The 15,501-nt window shown below is 41.2% G+C and overlaps 1 protein-coding gene across 2 annotated transcripts; it reads right to left on the reverse strand.

Annotated features, from left to right (window-relative positions):
* Window positions 1–289: 289 nt before the first annotated feature.
* LOC133019337 (protein phosphatase 1D-like) lies at window positions 290–10,196 on the reverse strand. Of its 2 annotated transcripts, none has more exons than XM_061085772.1 (7): window positions 9,550–10,196; window positions 7,244–7,472; window positions 6,445–6,569; window positions 6,148–6,329; window positions 4,155–4,382; window positions 3,778–3,865; window positions 290–2,721 (listed from the first exon to the last, which is right to left on the reverse strand). In XM_061085772.1, exons 1-6 carry the CDS (start codon window positions 10,058–10,060, stop codon window positions 3,782–3,784), a joined length of 1,359 nt encoding a protein of 452 aa, XP_060941755.1. In that variant the 5' UTR covers window positions 10,061–10,196; the 3' UTR covers window positions 290–2,721; window positions 3,778–3,781. The 2 variants fall into 2 exon arrangements, with proteins under 2 accessions (XP_060941755.1, XP_060941754.1); XM_061085771.1 differs by having other exon boundaries at window positions 3,778–3,961.
* Between the last annotated feature and the right edge of the window lie 5,305 nt (window positions 10,197–15,501).

Consider the following 15,501-nt stretch of genomic DNA (forward strand, 5'->3'; position numbering starts at 1 on the left):
GCTGCTGAATGTAGTTGATATAGACTCAATAAATTAAATCAGCAGTTGTTCTGATCAATTAAAAGCTGCAGGACAAAATATCATATAGGCAAGTTCAATCACTTCACCTCACTGCCACCTGCTGGTAGGATCATGTAGCTGCCAGTGCAGAGAAAACTACTGTGTCAAAAGACCTCAACATTCAAACTGCACAGGAGCTCTGTTTTAACAGAGGTCAGTTGACAAGACAAGTTACTTCACCGAACAGAAACAAGCTGATACTTGAACAAATCAGAGAAGACATAAGCAATTGGAAAATGAGAACTTTATTACAACACAAAAACTTTATATCTGGTCAAAGCATGTAAAGAACTGTATGTACTATATATATATATATATTTGACCGGACAACTGGCTCCAGCCGAACGGAAGCTGGACCCAGGTATTGTAATTGTCAAAACACACCACATGCTCATGAACATCCATCACCCCTGAACACTTTCACAATATACAGAGCAGTTCCGAGCATGCCAGACTCCTGACGACCAATCACTTTGCATAATAGTGTACTGTACAGACTTCTATTGCATATGGACTCACTGTACAAACATTGACAAACTGCTCTGCAGTACAACTGGAAAACATTAACCACGTGGAGCGGGTGCAGTATGCTGCAGTGGAAATGGTAAAGATGTGAGTGGTGAAGAGATGAAGGTCGAGGCCAGCGCCGAGGTTGCAAGCACATCGACTTATCCGAAAGATTCGCTTTCATTTTTTTTTGGAGGGGGGAGGGGGGTTGTAAAATTCACGTGAAAGAACCTCTGACTAATTTGTGCTAAGGCAACGATGAAACTTTTGTAAAAATAAGGCAAACACATCAGCTAGCAGAGTAGTTGAGCTGCCATATGAACACGTGTTAGACCTTTGACCATTTTTGTAATTTACTTGAAAACAGGAATCGGGCACTTTTTGTATTAAATGCGAATACCAAAACACAAGTAAGAGATGCAAACCATATAAGAACAAAGTGGAAGACATTTTAAAATCGCTTAAAATGAGCCTGATACAATAAAAATAACATCAGTCACCTTCCACTTTCGCACAGGTAATGTATAAATCCTAGATTTTACAGTACATAGAACAATACAGCAAATATTTCTGCCTGTTTAAAACAAATTTACTTCTAGGCAAGCTCAATGATGAGGATGATAAATGGTGGATGTGCTTGGAATGGAACAATATGACTATCCAGCCAAGAAGTGACAGAAGTAAAATGGGTCAGGGTCAGTTCACTCAAATCATGAACATGTACGCGGATGCCACTTTGCCAAGTGAGAGAATAGCTGTGATTTAATTCATAGCTTCAGAGGCGGCATTGGATGGATTGCATCACATGGGGGCATTCAAACTTTCTGTGTGTATCAAACTTAAGCTCAGTTGCTAGGCGATAGCAATAAGGATGGGACGAGCTGGCCACGCCCCCGAAGAGTGCAGCTCTTGAATTGAGACATGATATATATATAGTTTTTTCTGTTTTTTAGGTGAACTGACCCTTTAATTTCTCCTCACACGCTATCCATAAGATTCACCAATAGCAGAGTAACAGTTAAGATCATAACAGTGCATAATAAGTCACTGATAAAAATTAAATAAAAAAAGTTTTAAAAAATTACAAATAAAATCAATACCCGCATAATTTCCTAAGACCATTTTTTTGTCAATTCGGTTCCAATTACACTTTTACCTACAGAACAACAGAAGGTGAAATCTAACCATTAACAGTAGATGCAGAAAGTTCCAAAAAACAAAGCACTGGTCTGAGGTATTAACCCTATAAAGAGTGACATGTTACAGCAGCCAACGAGTCAAAACAATACAAAACGCAAAAATTTGTAGTAATAATACAAATCTTGACTGGAAGAACGCATGCGTCACAATTCAGGTGAACCAACTGAAGTTACGTCAGATTGTAGTGATCCGTCTTCTTCAAAATACATATTCTGGATCTACTGTACATACTTATAAGTATGAAAATAGATTGTGTCGATTGAACAAATCTTAAATTTCAAGTTTTAAAGTACCGAACACTTACATTTTAAGAGGGGGGGGGGGTGGAAGAAGAGGGAAGCAGGAATAACATCAACACATGAACAATTTCAAATTTCTCAAATATTTACATAAAAAAAAGAAAAGACTTTTGTATAAAAGTATACATCTAAGAACAGGCCTGCAGCACAACTGGTACGTAAGCAAAGTTGACATGATGCCGTTTATCTTTCTAGTCTCGGGGGGGTGGGGTGGGGGGGGAGAAAAGGACAAGATTCAGCACACGCACAAGGCAGCATTGTGGTGCTGTGACAGGAGAGCGAGTTCCTCCGAGGAGCTTCTCTCTCCTTTCGGAGCGTGTGTTCCACGGGATTGTTCACTTGGTGCTTTGCTACAAGGCGTATTCTGGGGCAAGACGCTGTCGGGCGACCGGCCCTCAAGTTCGGGGGGAGTGTGCGGCGAACGGCGAGACCTTTTCGGTGGCGGATCGGAGGCGCCGCAGTCCATTTGGGTTGTCGAGTCTTGCTTTTCGTAAACCTTCTCCGGGCCGTGCGATGAGGACAGTGTGGTCCCGACAGAGTCCTGGTCAGGTAAGAGCTGCGCGGTGGCACCGGCGGCTGCTGCGTGCAGCCCAAGCGCCTGCTCCAGAGCTGTGCAACTCGCTCTGAAACGGGAGGGAGTGGCCCCTGCTTCACTCTGCAGAGAGAATTTTTTGAAAAAAATGTCATTAAATGATCATTATTATTTGTCATCTAATTATAACAAATCATTACTGATAAAAACCTTAGAAATGATTTATTGTCTACGATTAAGAAAAACACAACTTGCCACTCATCGATCTAACATTAAACATGAGACACGGATGAAAGCTGTTACAAATGACTCATGGACTAAACTCATGGAAATAAACAATAATTTAAAACAAAGTTGAATTAGAAATATTCACATGCTACTACATTGTGTTGTGTGGATTGTAGAGGATGTGGCCAGTTGGTATGAAAAGGTATAAACACCTGACTTGTATTAATTCACATCCACAGTAATCATACATACAGTAATCAGTCTGCTACGACAGAGTATTTGAGCCACTTGAAGGGGAAAAAAACTTGAGACCTGAGAATATGGTCATCATATTTATATCATCATATGTTTGTTTAATTAAGTGTAAAATATTAACCCTCAATCAGGTTTCTTTGTCATAAGCTTTTGATGACATCTTAGAAATCACTGCCATTTTAATAGATATCTATCGGCTAATACCAGTATCGTCAATGTTTTACTTTAATCTTTTTTATAAATACTGGTATAGTATTGGTATACAGTGACATTTCTTAGACTGAAGTTAGCTTTTGGCTGCACTACCTGCTAATAACATGGCTTTGTGTTGCGATTTAATAAAAAGTGTGTGGTACTGCAGCCTTGTCATAGTGTCCCTCTACTGGCACCAAATGGTACCGTTTGACCTTTGGTTTGGAAATGAAATCCAGGACTTTAGTTAACAGTCGACGACACATCTAGAAGAGTGACTAATCCTCAGCTCTGTTGCGGACCATTAACCCTAATAACACTAACTATTCCAACTGGATTGGATTGACCGTATGTAAGAGGATGTCGTTGATCTGCTTCCAAATGGCTTAGCTGGTGCTGCCAGGTTCATCGGTGGGTCTGGCTACTGAGCTAATGAGTGCATGTAGTCACTGGCCGGTCATGTAGCCGACACGTCTGATACTGTTTTTGTTACAGAGCAGTCACCTCACTACCACTCCAGGCATGTCCAATCCTCATGTTCTTCTCCATATATCTCATCTTCTTCAAAAAACATGCCATCCTCATGCTCCGCCTGTTGGCCCCGAAAACAAAAGAGTGATTGGGTGAACGAGAGGTCCTCGGACGGAAACTGTGTGACCGCCGGTGTCTGTGAAGCATCATATTTTAACTGTGAAAGTATTAGAATGACAATAAAGATGGACTGAATTAATAAAAAAGGACAATACAGTGAATAGCAAACAACACACAAACACACAGAGATATTTTGCACAAGTTTCCATGGGCAGAGCAGTCCTGAGGTACTTAACCCCGGCAGACCTAATGAAATAATGCAAAGAAGAGGATGCAGCTGTGGCACTGACCTTTGGGACCTCATATGTGTTGTAAGGGGTTCCCGGGAATGGAACGTGGTCCATTCCAGTGGCCATGTCCACAACGATCTCATCTCGATGCATAGGGACAGGCGGTCCGCCGGGCTCCTGGAGGGCCAGGACGATAACTGTTGTGTTGTCTGCACGGAGCATGCGCTCTTTCCAGAACAGTAGGGCTGTGCATCCAAGCCGGCGGGCACAAGACATCCCCTTTGGCCCCTTTAAGAAACAACCAATAAAACTCAAAAATGCTTTTATGTTGATTTCACACGATAATTTAAGTGTAATTGCTTCGAAGATCCAGAAAAATATTCATATTCTCATGACCTTGCAAACATTCTATCCTCTTTAAATTGTGATGTTCTTTGCACACCAAGTCTGTATTTTGCTTTGCGTTTTTTAATCAGTGATCCATTCAAAATCGTCACGTGCTAAATCCTTATCCACTGAGTTCTATGTGTTTTATTATTCTATTCCTTCCCAAAATTCATAGCAGGAGGTAAAATGGAGTGTAGAAGTGAGGAACATTTTGTGATCCTCTCGATTCTTTAAAAAAAAAAATCCTGATAAGCCGTCAGGAACAAGGAGAATCTCATCCTTATCCTGATTGGTGGCAACTACCAAGTCTGTTTCAGGATGTCAGTGCTTCAGTTTGATACGCTACCAACACTGAGACTGCATGTTAAAACCAAGAACACAAATTCCACGAGATTGTGATCGTAATGGCGGATCCTGTATCGTGCTGGCGTCTCAAACTGGTGGCAGCTGATTGGGGATCCTAATGGCGCCAGTGGATCATGATTGTGGACTATGCTGGCGTGATGGTGGATCCTGATCGTGGTGACTGCTGATCATGGACTATGATTACAAACAAGACTGCTTGATAGGGACGGGAATCGGCAGGGACCTCCCGATACGATACTATCACGATACTTAGGTGGCGATACGATATGTATTGCGATTCTGTAAGTATTGCGATTCGATATTACGATTTCCTGGGATTTCTTTTTTTTTTAAATACTGGACCATGGAAAAATGTTGATTCATACCTTCAAATACAACACAGTCAAATTAACTTAGAGCTTTACAAGTTTTATTTCAAATTTTAACATTAACTTAATGACTGCCGGGCAGCCAATAGAGAAAATAAATAAAAATGTGCCCTATTATTGTAAAGCCCCCGTCAACTGCACACAAACTGACAGATTAAGAAATGTATGCCACTTAGGCTACTTTTAAACAATAAATAAAAGGTAAATTAAATAGAATGAATAAAAGTTTACTTAAAATATAAACTTTGAAAGTAGGCTGGGGTGAAGTTGCCCCCCCCCCTATATTTCCCCCCGTATAAACCAATAAATATGTTTAAAAAAAATGATTTAAAATCGTCATTCACAAAAATCGCGATTTGTAACTGACTCGATTTTGTCCCCCATCCCTACTGCTTGATGTTCAATATTTCTACTCAGATACTCGACCGTTATTGACAATAATCCATCAATTTATTTACCTTCCGTTATGCTACAAACTGGTTCTTCTAATCAATGCTGCAAATACCCTTATCATTTGGATGTTCTCCATTACACGTGGCATCTATTGCACCTCTGTCCATCCTGGGAGAGTGATCCCTCACATGTGGCTCTCTCTGAGGTTTCTACGTTCTGTTTAACCTGTTAAAATGATTTTGGCTTTTCCTTACTCTTGTTGAGGGTTAAGGACAGAGGATGTCACACCTTGTTAAAGCCCTATGAGACACATTGTGATTTGTGAATATGGGCTATACAAATAAAATTGTATTGATTGATAATTGATTTCAGAGTCCATGTGTAAACGTGAATTACACAACGTGAGGTCATGTTTATTTCCAAACGTGCGGCATTTTGGATGTAAAATAAGGAGGTGGTCTGCAAAAAACGTATCTGTTTGAAATCTAAAACCAAAATCGATACATCAAAAAAAATGTGTCTTAAGAGTCATTACGTACCACCATTTTGTCATGGCTATAACACATATTCACAGCATTCTTGGGTGGCATCATATTCCATAGCCCATCACTGCCAAGGATGATGTAGCGATGCAGTTTGGGGTCAAGGGTCATCACGGTGGTATCAGGCTCTGGTGACACCACAAACTCCCCACTGTAGAAATCATAGCTCCAGAGATCACCTGCCAACAAATTACACATTAGATCACTTTAGGAGGAATGATTGCACAAATATATTTATTTCCAACATCATTTTATGGAAACTACTCCCAATAAAAAAGGTAAAGTTATTTTTACCTAGGGATCGGGCCACAGCCAGGAAGGGGATCTGGTCGATGACTGTGCTCCTCCTCACAGGGCCGTTATGGGTCAGTCTAGGCCTCTTCCACACCACACGGTTCACCCCAGATTTCTTCATGACGCTACAATTGCAAGAACCAACAGTATATTAGTTCCACCCAATTTTATTTTCCCTTAAATCACTTCTTCTTTGCTGCTTCAAAACAGAAGCTGTGTTGGTGAGTCACTGACAAGTGCTGTTTTTAGAGCTGCAAAGAAGGAGGCAAGATTAAGATTCCTTTATTGTCTCACAATCATGCACACACACAAGCCCTCTCTGCTTTTAACTCATCCGTGTGAACACAACACCCACAGTGACCACACGGAGCAGTGGGCAGCTTGCTCAAGGGCACTTAGACAGTGGGATAAGGAGAGTCCATCTGTCCTCTTTGGGCTTGAACAGAACCATGTATGAGTCCGTGGCCTTGAACCTGCGACCTTCCAGTCTGATGTCCTTTTTTCTAACCACTAGTCCACCGCCGCTCCACGTAATGTGGTGTTAGCAAGAGCTAGCTCAGTGTCAGCTATTTGAAGGAGGTTTAACCTGAGCCAGGCCATACAACTATATCAATCACCTCTATACTGGGTTAGGGTTAGGTTTATTTGTCTTAATGCACTGGTAGCAGATCAGTACTCGGTCTCAGCCAATATCCAGAATCCAGGTATTGGAATCTGTATCAGGAAGGGGAAAATAGTATCTGGAAAGCTCTACTTAGCCTCTGAACTTCAGGTAGAATTCAAACTTTCACCACCTCACCTGCCACCCAGTCGCTCGATCCTCTCCTTTTCCTTGGGGAGTTCAGGTTTGTGGTCTTGTGTTACTTCAAGTGCCTGGAGCGTGATGTCGGACTCGTTCTCTTTCACTCCGACCACGACCGCCGAGTCCCCGACATGAGCGACATACATGTGAACCCCACGGATCACGATCACGCTGGCTGTGGTGCCCGATGTGCTGGGCAGACCAGTGATGGTCTTCGGCCACACCGCTGTAAAACAAGTGAAATTGATTTTAAAAAGTGTTACTTATATGTAAAATATGGTCACAGTTAAAAAATACTAAGGGGGGGGCACTGCTAGTAGTGTAAACCTAATTGAATGAAGTGTCACTGGCAACAGATAGAAATAGGTAGGAATTACATGACTAAACTTACAATATGTCTTACTTGCATGCTACGCAAATTGAGACAAGGCAAGCTTATTTACATAGAACCATTCAGACACGTGGCTGTGGCATTAAAATACAATAAATATGAATTATTATTATTAAAAACACTTAAAAGGTATGTAAGAGACAATAAAAACAAAAGCTACGTGAATGTCGCTCAGGAATGTCTCTCAGTCGCGGGCCTTTTTATTGGACTGTAAATCTGAACAGAGCTCAGGTTTTCACGAGACTTGTTCCTCGGGTGAGAGCAACTGAAAGCTGCCTCACAATACTGGGTTTGGATTCTGGAAATACAGAGTTAACCTGTCCCAGATGACCTGGGTTAGGGTTAGATGATCTGCAGCGAACGAGTAGATCAGAGATGTATTTAACCCTGAGACCATTAATACTACTTTTCCAGCAGATGAGCTCTGGTTCTTTAACCTGGTTCAGTTCAGGATTCTCGGTGCTCCCAGCAATCCGCCCACATTTCCACCAGTTTTGGAGTGAAACCACTGTCATCAACAAAGTCAGGGTCGTATAAGAACTCCCGATCAATAAGTAAAACGAGGACGCCCGGCAGCAGATGGTCTGGCCCCCCCGCAGAGCCCTGATCTCTGGCAGTCTGGGATCGCATGAAGAGACAAACAAAAATAGGGCTGCAGCTAAAGATTATTTTCACTATTGATCATTTTGCCTATTATTTTCTCAATTGATCGTCCTATTTATTTGCACTTAGCCCAATATGATCCCTTCAGATGTGTCCGTTTGTCTCATTTCCAGAGATATTGTTTGCCATTATGAAAATAAACCAATTCTTATACACGTTTCAGAAGCTATATAGAGCACATGATGATATTTTCCGCAATAGAGGCAACTGAACAACTGAAGGAATGTGACATGTCCTCAAAAATGCTGGCACACAAGTGATCTGCCAAGCACCTTGACAAATCTGTGTTGTTTTAAAGCCAAAGGGTCTTCACACCAAACTGTCATTTCCTGTGCCAAGGAGGGTTACATCAAAATGTTGTACTTGTACTGTATTTAGCAGGATTAGGCAAAATCTATTCAAATGATTTCAACTGAATTTTGTGGAGGGGTGGGTGGATAGAGATTCTCAGAGAACACCATGATGAGTGAGTGTTTTTGGTATAGATCCAAATAATAATCACGATCTCGGGAGTTTCAATGTGGTTTCATAAGGGGACTGTTGGGTCTCGGTTGAGGAATACACTCTACCTCTAGTTACACCTTTTGATTATTTGTTAGTTTGCAGGATTACGTAAAAATGGCGGATTACCACTAAACTTGGTGGGAGGGCACAGTGTGGGTCAGGGAAGAACCCATTACATGTTGGTGAGGATGGAGGGAGATTTTTCCCAGTTTCTTTCACATTGTGAGATTTTCACACTCAGGCACATTTAGGGGACAGACATTTACAAGTGTGTGACGTTTGGTGCAGCTTGATTTAAGGAAACTGGTGGGCACTCAGTGGAGGAATGTGCTTCTTCTAACTGTTTGATGTTGACAAACAAAAAAAGGTGAAATGACTTTTGAAATGTATCTTGCTGTACTTTTCGTGCCCAAAAGTTTATGCATTGCAGAGTATTTCATATTAAAATGGAAATAAATTATGTAAAATAAGAGTAAATTGCATATTTTTCCACTAACAGTTATGTTAAAAATGAGTGTCCAACGGTTTCCTGCAGCTGCACTCAAACCACTGGGTTTGTACGGTGATCACTGGTATGACAGTTGGGTCGTGTCAACTGGGTGGTGCTCACTGGGAGGAGGAGGACCAGTCTCCCGACGACTGGGCATCAGATGAGGCGACCCCCCCCCAGTTTATCACCCGAGCAACAACAATCACGACCCCCCCCTACATTGACAGCAAACACGCGGGTTAACGCTCCACTTACGCAGCTCCTTCCACATGGCGTGGTGACAGGCGACGAAGCCCTTGCGGAGCGCGGCGCACACCTCGCCGGGATCCTGCGACCAGAAGCCCCGCTGCCGCTTCAGCAGCTCCCACAGATTGTCCCGGGCGAAGTGCGCGGCTTCCCGGCCGCCGTGGCCGTCGAACACGGCGAAGAACGCCACGGACCGGCGGGTGTCCACGACGAGCTCCGCATCCTTCCCGGCCGGCTCCGGTGCTTCTCCCCCGGACACACTCTCCACCCACATCGCAGAAACGGGACCGGACTCGGCGGCGACGTCACGGTCGACCCGCGCTCGGGTGTCCGGTTGTCCGGCGGCTTCTCCCTCCGGTGCCCCCGGCTGTCCTCCGTCCTGCTGCCGCTGCGTCTTCGGAGGATCCTCCGCTGCCGCCGTCGGCTCGTACTCGATTTTGATCTCGACCACGTCCTCCATGTATTTCCTCCCTCCCTGCTCGGAGAACGCGCTCATACGGAAGGTGATGGAGTCGTCCATGGTGGTGCTCGCCGGTGGGGGGGGGGAGCTACGAGGGGAACCGGGACATTAAGACGCTAACGGCGGCTGACGACCTCGACTTTTGAACCGATTTTGCCGCGATCGTGCCGCGGGAGGCTTCCTTCCTTTTTGTTTATCTTCTCCGAGACGTCCCGCTGTACGCGATGACGTCACGCGCTCCCGCACATATCATTCCGGCGACCACGCACGGCACGCCGGACTGCCGTGGTGCCTTCACCAGCGCTCGAGAATGTCGGAATTACACGACGCGTTCAGGTTATAGAACTAAAAAAAACTGCACATACTATTGAATGTGACCTGTCCGGTTACTCGGGTGATGTTAAATATGTCAAAGACACATTTTATTATTATTATAATTAATAAAATAGTGATGTCATGATTTATCCACATATCGATTCAGTAACTAGGCCGCATTTGATTACAGCGGTGCCTTTACAGGCGCTCGGAAAGGTCGGAATTTCACAAGGCATTCAATTTATACACCCCAAAAAACTACAGTCCCAAACTCATAGCTTGAATGTGGCCACTTCAATGACTAACTTCATGACGTCATGTTTAATTCGTCAAACACAAATCCTTCTTTCATGAAAATTCAAGACACTTTCATAAGTTGCCCTTTGACGCGTTGAAGAGACGTTAACGTGGGAAACATTCTAATAACATAACAGCTAAACTGGAGATTGTTACATACATTCACAAATGTTTTACAAAAGATAAAATTACAGTAAACACATTATAAATATTAAATACATATTTATATATGAAGCTAATTGAAAAGCTAAATGCTAATCTTCTCCACTCAGACCCAATACAGTGGAGTAGGTGTAAACATTTTCATTAGCTAAACCATTTTGTTTGGTGTATGTTTGCCTTTGAATTCTCATTTTTAATTTGTAAAGTACATTGTAACTGGGTTTGAAAGGTGCTGTATAAATAACGTTTATTATTATTGATACTTTGATTATTTAGGAGTTTATTTTAAGGTCTCTACATATAGTAATATGTAGAGTAACTGGTGTGGAAACATATTGTGACACTAATAATAAGTGAGTAGCCTGTTGATTTTCAGTTTGCTAAACCTGCTTATCCTGAAGGCCTTGTTGTATGGCCTCAGACTTGAACTTGCACCAAAGAGGTATTTGCAATTCACCAAGCTTTGCAGTAATCCATACGGCTATGTTTATGTTAACGGTCAGGGGCAGAAACATAACCTCCTTGGCCCAGGTAGTAATCGAATGATGACTGTGGGCTCTGGTACAGTGTCAGACTTACTGATGCTTGATTGCATTTGTTAGTAACACTTGTTGCCATGTCAGAATTCATCTGTGGAAAAAACACCTCCTTCTCCTTTTCCAGATGACAAGAACAACTACTGGACACCTCTCTTTACCACAGCCAGGACTGTTGGTGATGTGTGTTTGTCTTGCTATTGCTTTGTATTAACTGACTGAATGTGGCTTGTGAAGATATATTTACCTTGTGTGCTGCTGACAAGTTGCTGTCAATTGTTAAACTTCTCGTCCATTGTTTGTCATTGATCTGGGATTGCGTCTCTTTTTGAATGTTCTGGTATATTTGCAGTAAACAATCTCATCTCACAAAGGAGGTAAAAGAAAATCTGTAGCAACTCAAATATATATTTGCAGAGATGCATTAGTCTCTGCTGCAACATGAACTGGTGACCACCAACATTAAATGAAAAGCAAACAAGTGTTTCACTCTGCTTGATGTTAAGATTGACTTAAAATCTGTTAATTTTGACGTAATACACCACATGTGTGTCCATGTCACACCGTTATTGTTGCCCTATAAATAATGTTAATTTCTCATGAATTAACCCTAACCCTAAGTAAATTGTTTTGCAGGCACTATATATGTTTAAATATATAAATATATATTAACTCTAGAATGAATGAATGAATAGGAAAGCAGATGGTTAATTCATGCTGCATAAAAATCAACAGCTTTCGTAAAAATCCCACCAGAAGGAATAGTGTGGGAGTTATTTTTACACCTTTGCATGAGCTGTTTTTTAAGCAGTGCTACATTAATGCCAGCTGGGGGCAGTGTTAAGCCATTCAAATAAACTTATATCAACCCTTTTCCCCAGTTTAACAAAATAAATTTTTTACAAGTTTCAGAAATGGTATGATCAACATCCGTCTTTTTTAATCACAAAAAAATACATGTAGGTATCTTATTTCTGATTACAATTGTAGCATTGTGATGTATGGTTTTCATATAGTAGAAGTCATGTTTACGTTCACTATCATACAACAAAAATGTATTTAGAATTCATGACTTGAAATGATAATCCCACCTGTGGTGAAGGTTGTGTGTGTTTATGTACGTACTGTGAATGTGTGTGTCAGCCGACAAGAATGCCTGAGGTCACAAGTGACAGTAAGACAGTAGAACAAGTTTGTGCACTTTAAATAAGGCTGTTTTTATTCCATTGACACAGATTTAAAAAGAGACACTTTGTGTGATTAAATAGCAACTGTCTTACAAAATAAAATGTAAGTGAGGTAACAAAGGTGAGAACATACATGACCTCCTATCGATTCTCTCAGCAATTTGCTTTTCTTTTCTTCTTCTGGATTTCACTTATTTTTTCAGGAAAAATCTTTGCGGATCTTCTTCTTTGTGTGTGTATGTGAGACAGAGAGAGAGAGGCAGAGAAGATACACATGTTAAAACAAAGAAATAGGTATTTCTTTTCCTCTGTGTCTTCATCCCTTCATCCCTTAATACCCGAGGCTCTGACCTCGACTTTATCCCTAAAAAAACAGATATTAATATCTTCTTTCTTTCTTTCATTCTTTCTTTATCTCTCTCAGTCTCTCCCTTTCTCTCTATCCATACCTTTCTTTCTCTCTGTCATCCTCTCTCTCTTCCTTTATCTATCCATATCTTTCTCTCGCTAACCCTCTCCCCCTCCCTTACATCCATTCTTCATGCCTTCGTCTCTCTTTCTTTCTTGTCTTTCTTTCCTTCTTTCTTTGTTTCTCTCTTTGTTTCTCTCTTTGTTTCTTGTTTATATCCATTAATAATCCAATCCTCAGAGAGGTCCTGTCTGCACACAGGCCGCCACCGATGAAGAGGAGAAGTGATTTCCATGTAAATGGTGTCAGAATGTCCTTTTCAAGTGAAGCTGCTGAGAAAATGAATTCCTAAAGACGGAAGAGATTACCAGGGACCAATGACACTTGGATTGCTTTCTTGCACATTTCCCCGTGCAGTTCTCATATAATGGTCCATCCATGAAAATAGCTTTGTTTGGCTTCTTGACTGTGTAGATGCTGAAGTGTCAGTCAGACCAAACCATACATTCATATATTGAATGTATGGTAATACAAGCACCGGCCATTGCTTGATATGAGAAAAATCTTTTTTAAAGGAGAGTGACCGGTTTTCTCATCAATCTATGGCCGTGGTGTAATGATCAGTTTTGTGTGGGTACAATCAATGTGTCCGGGATAAATACATTATATTTGGAGCTTGTTTGTATGTCGACCAGAAATAATGATGGAACGGGACAAAGTGAGGCCAGGACCAATGGTTTGCAGGTTGAGCTAAACCCAAACCTCTTTCTTTTTTCTGACAGAGGGAGACAGACCAGGAAAATACCATTTTGCCAAGACTTTCACAGACGTGAGTATGAAGGTTGTTCATCTTACTGCTACTATTCTCAAGTGCCTCTGTTGTGAACTGAATTAAATATGAGATTCTAAAAGAATGTGTTGCACACAGAGCTGTGTATCTCTGTATGAACAGGTAGGTGATCTCTCAATAAATAAACCTCTTATAAATCGGGATGTTGAGAGTGATTAAATATATCAATCAGGTTACTAGGCTGCCAGACTGTCAACATTACTGCCTATGCTTAGCTTTATTTTATTTCTATATTTTTTATGTCTCTAGTTTGATATTTTAAGCTTTATTCTTTCACTGTTTTCGCTTTCCTTTTTATTACACTTACATCTGCTGTGCAATTTACAGGCTATGTTATAGTCTATTGCACTACTTTGTTTAGTTTCAGTCATGTATCTTTAAATCTGTATAATATTAAGTAACAGTACTCTATTTCTCTCACTTCAAATTGTTAATAATCTGTACTTACTCATCTTATATCTGTATTGTCAATATCCCCATAAGCACATACTTCTTTACAGTGGCATATCTTTCTCGCTATCTATCTATCTTTCCATCTATCTATCTATCTATGTTATGGTCATGGCTGATGGAAGAAGAATGATTAAGAATAGATTTACAACTAGCCAGTTCATTAAGGTATAAATAAAAACATTTGATCATGCAGTAACCATGATAACTAATTGTACTAGATGATGAAGGTAAAGATAAGATGTCAAAGTTGAGAAATGGGCAGAAATATTTGTATTAATTAGAAGTATAATGTTACTGCTGTTTAACAAATATCATAACGTAACTAACACTGACGGTAAACACAACAATCAAACTAAATTTTTGATGATGTCTCTGTGTATCTCTCCTGAGATTTAAACTTCAACTGACTTGGCCATACTGAAAAAGTTAAGCAACATCCCATGCTGGAGACCACGTTTTTCTCCTGAGATGATTATCTGTCCAATGCCACACTCCCGTCAGCGTGATAGATGACCACGATATTGACTTGAGGTTAATTCAAAACCGCGCTCCTAGGGTTCGATGGAGGATCTCGATAAGAGTGCAGCTGATAAGGATGCAGTTGAAAAGAAAATTGTTTTGGGTCACACACCCTGATGCTCCTCCATTGCAGCAACAGACTCTGACCCATCCTTTTTTTCTCTCTCGAAAAGAAGTGAAGGCCAGAATACCTAGAAGCCAAACAGCGAAGTGTTCATATTATAATATGATTTAGCTCCACAACACATTTCTGACTTAATCACTGGGTGCAACCTGGTCAGGCCTCTCAGATCAGCAGGTAATGCTTTTCTAGTTGTACCCAGACTCAGATCCAGGTCTGGCGAAGGTGCCTTAAGTTACTATGGTCCTGTTCTCTGGAACAAGCTGCCTGTTGACCTGTGGTGTGTGTTTGGGTTCAAATGAGGTTGCGCAGGTCTCACATTAAGCCTTTTGTCAGTTTGGAACAAATGTGTAAATTTGGGAATGGTTATGCCTCATCTTGGATTCATTCCACAAAGTAAATACAATAGCACAGAAATCTTACTTAACGTTTGCTGTTTGGATGAACTAAATGTAACGCACATTTTACCTAAACAACATACTTGTTAAGATGCCTGATTGATGTAATCCACTGAGGCCCTAATACTGATATATATGGTAAACTGAGCTGAGTAGAAAGCTGCTGACAAGTGTTGTGGATCAATTCTGCTGACATGATTACACAGAGGACGATGCATTCATCAGCTATTGTGGACACTGTTTTCAATAAAACG

The sequence above is a fragment of the Limanda limanda genome, chromosome 14 (assembly GCF_963576545.1).
Source record: "Limanda limanda chromosome 14, fLimLim1.1, whole genome shotgun sequence".
Taxonomy (NCBI): domain Eukaryota; kingdom Metazoa; phylum Chordata; class Actinopteri; order Pleuronectiformes; family Pleuronectidae; genus Limanda; species Limanda limanda.

Excerpts from the sequence above, each read along its gene's own strand:
- LOC133019337 (XM_061085771.1), bottom strand. The coding sequence starts at position 10,060 with ATGGACGACTCCATCACCTTCCGTATGAGCGCGTTCTCCGAGCAGGGA. Across the intron at positions 7,473-9,549 it reads CGCCATGTGGAAGGAGCTGC|CGGTGTGGCCGAAGACCATC; the intron begins GTAAGTGGAGCG and ends CTTGTTTTACAG. Across the intron at positions 4,383-6,147 it reads ATAGCCATGACAAAATGGTG|GGGCCAAAGGGGATGTCTTG; the intron begins GTACGTAATGAC and ends TGTTTCTTAAAG.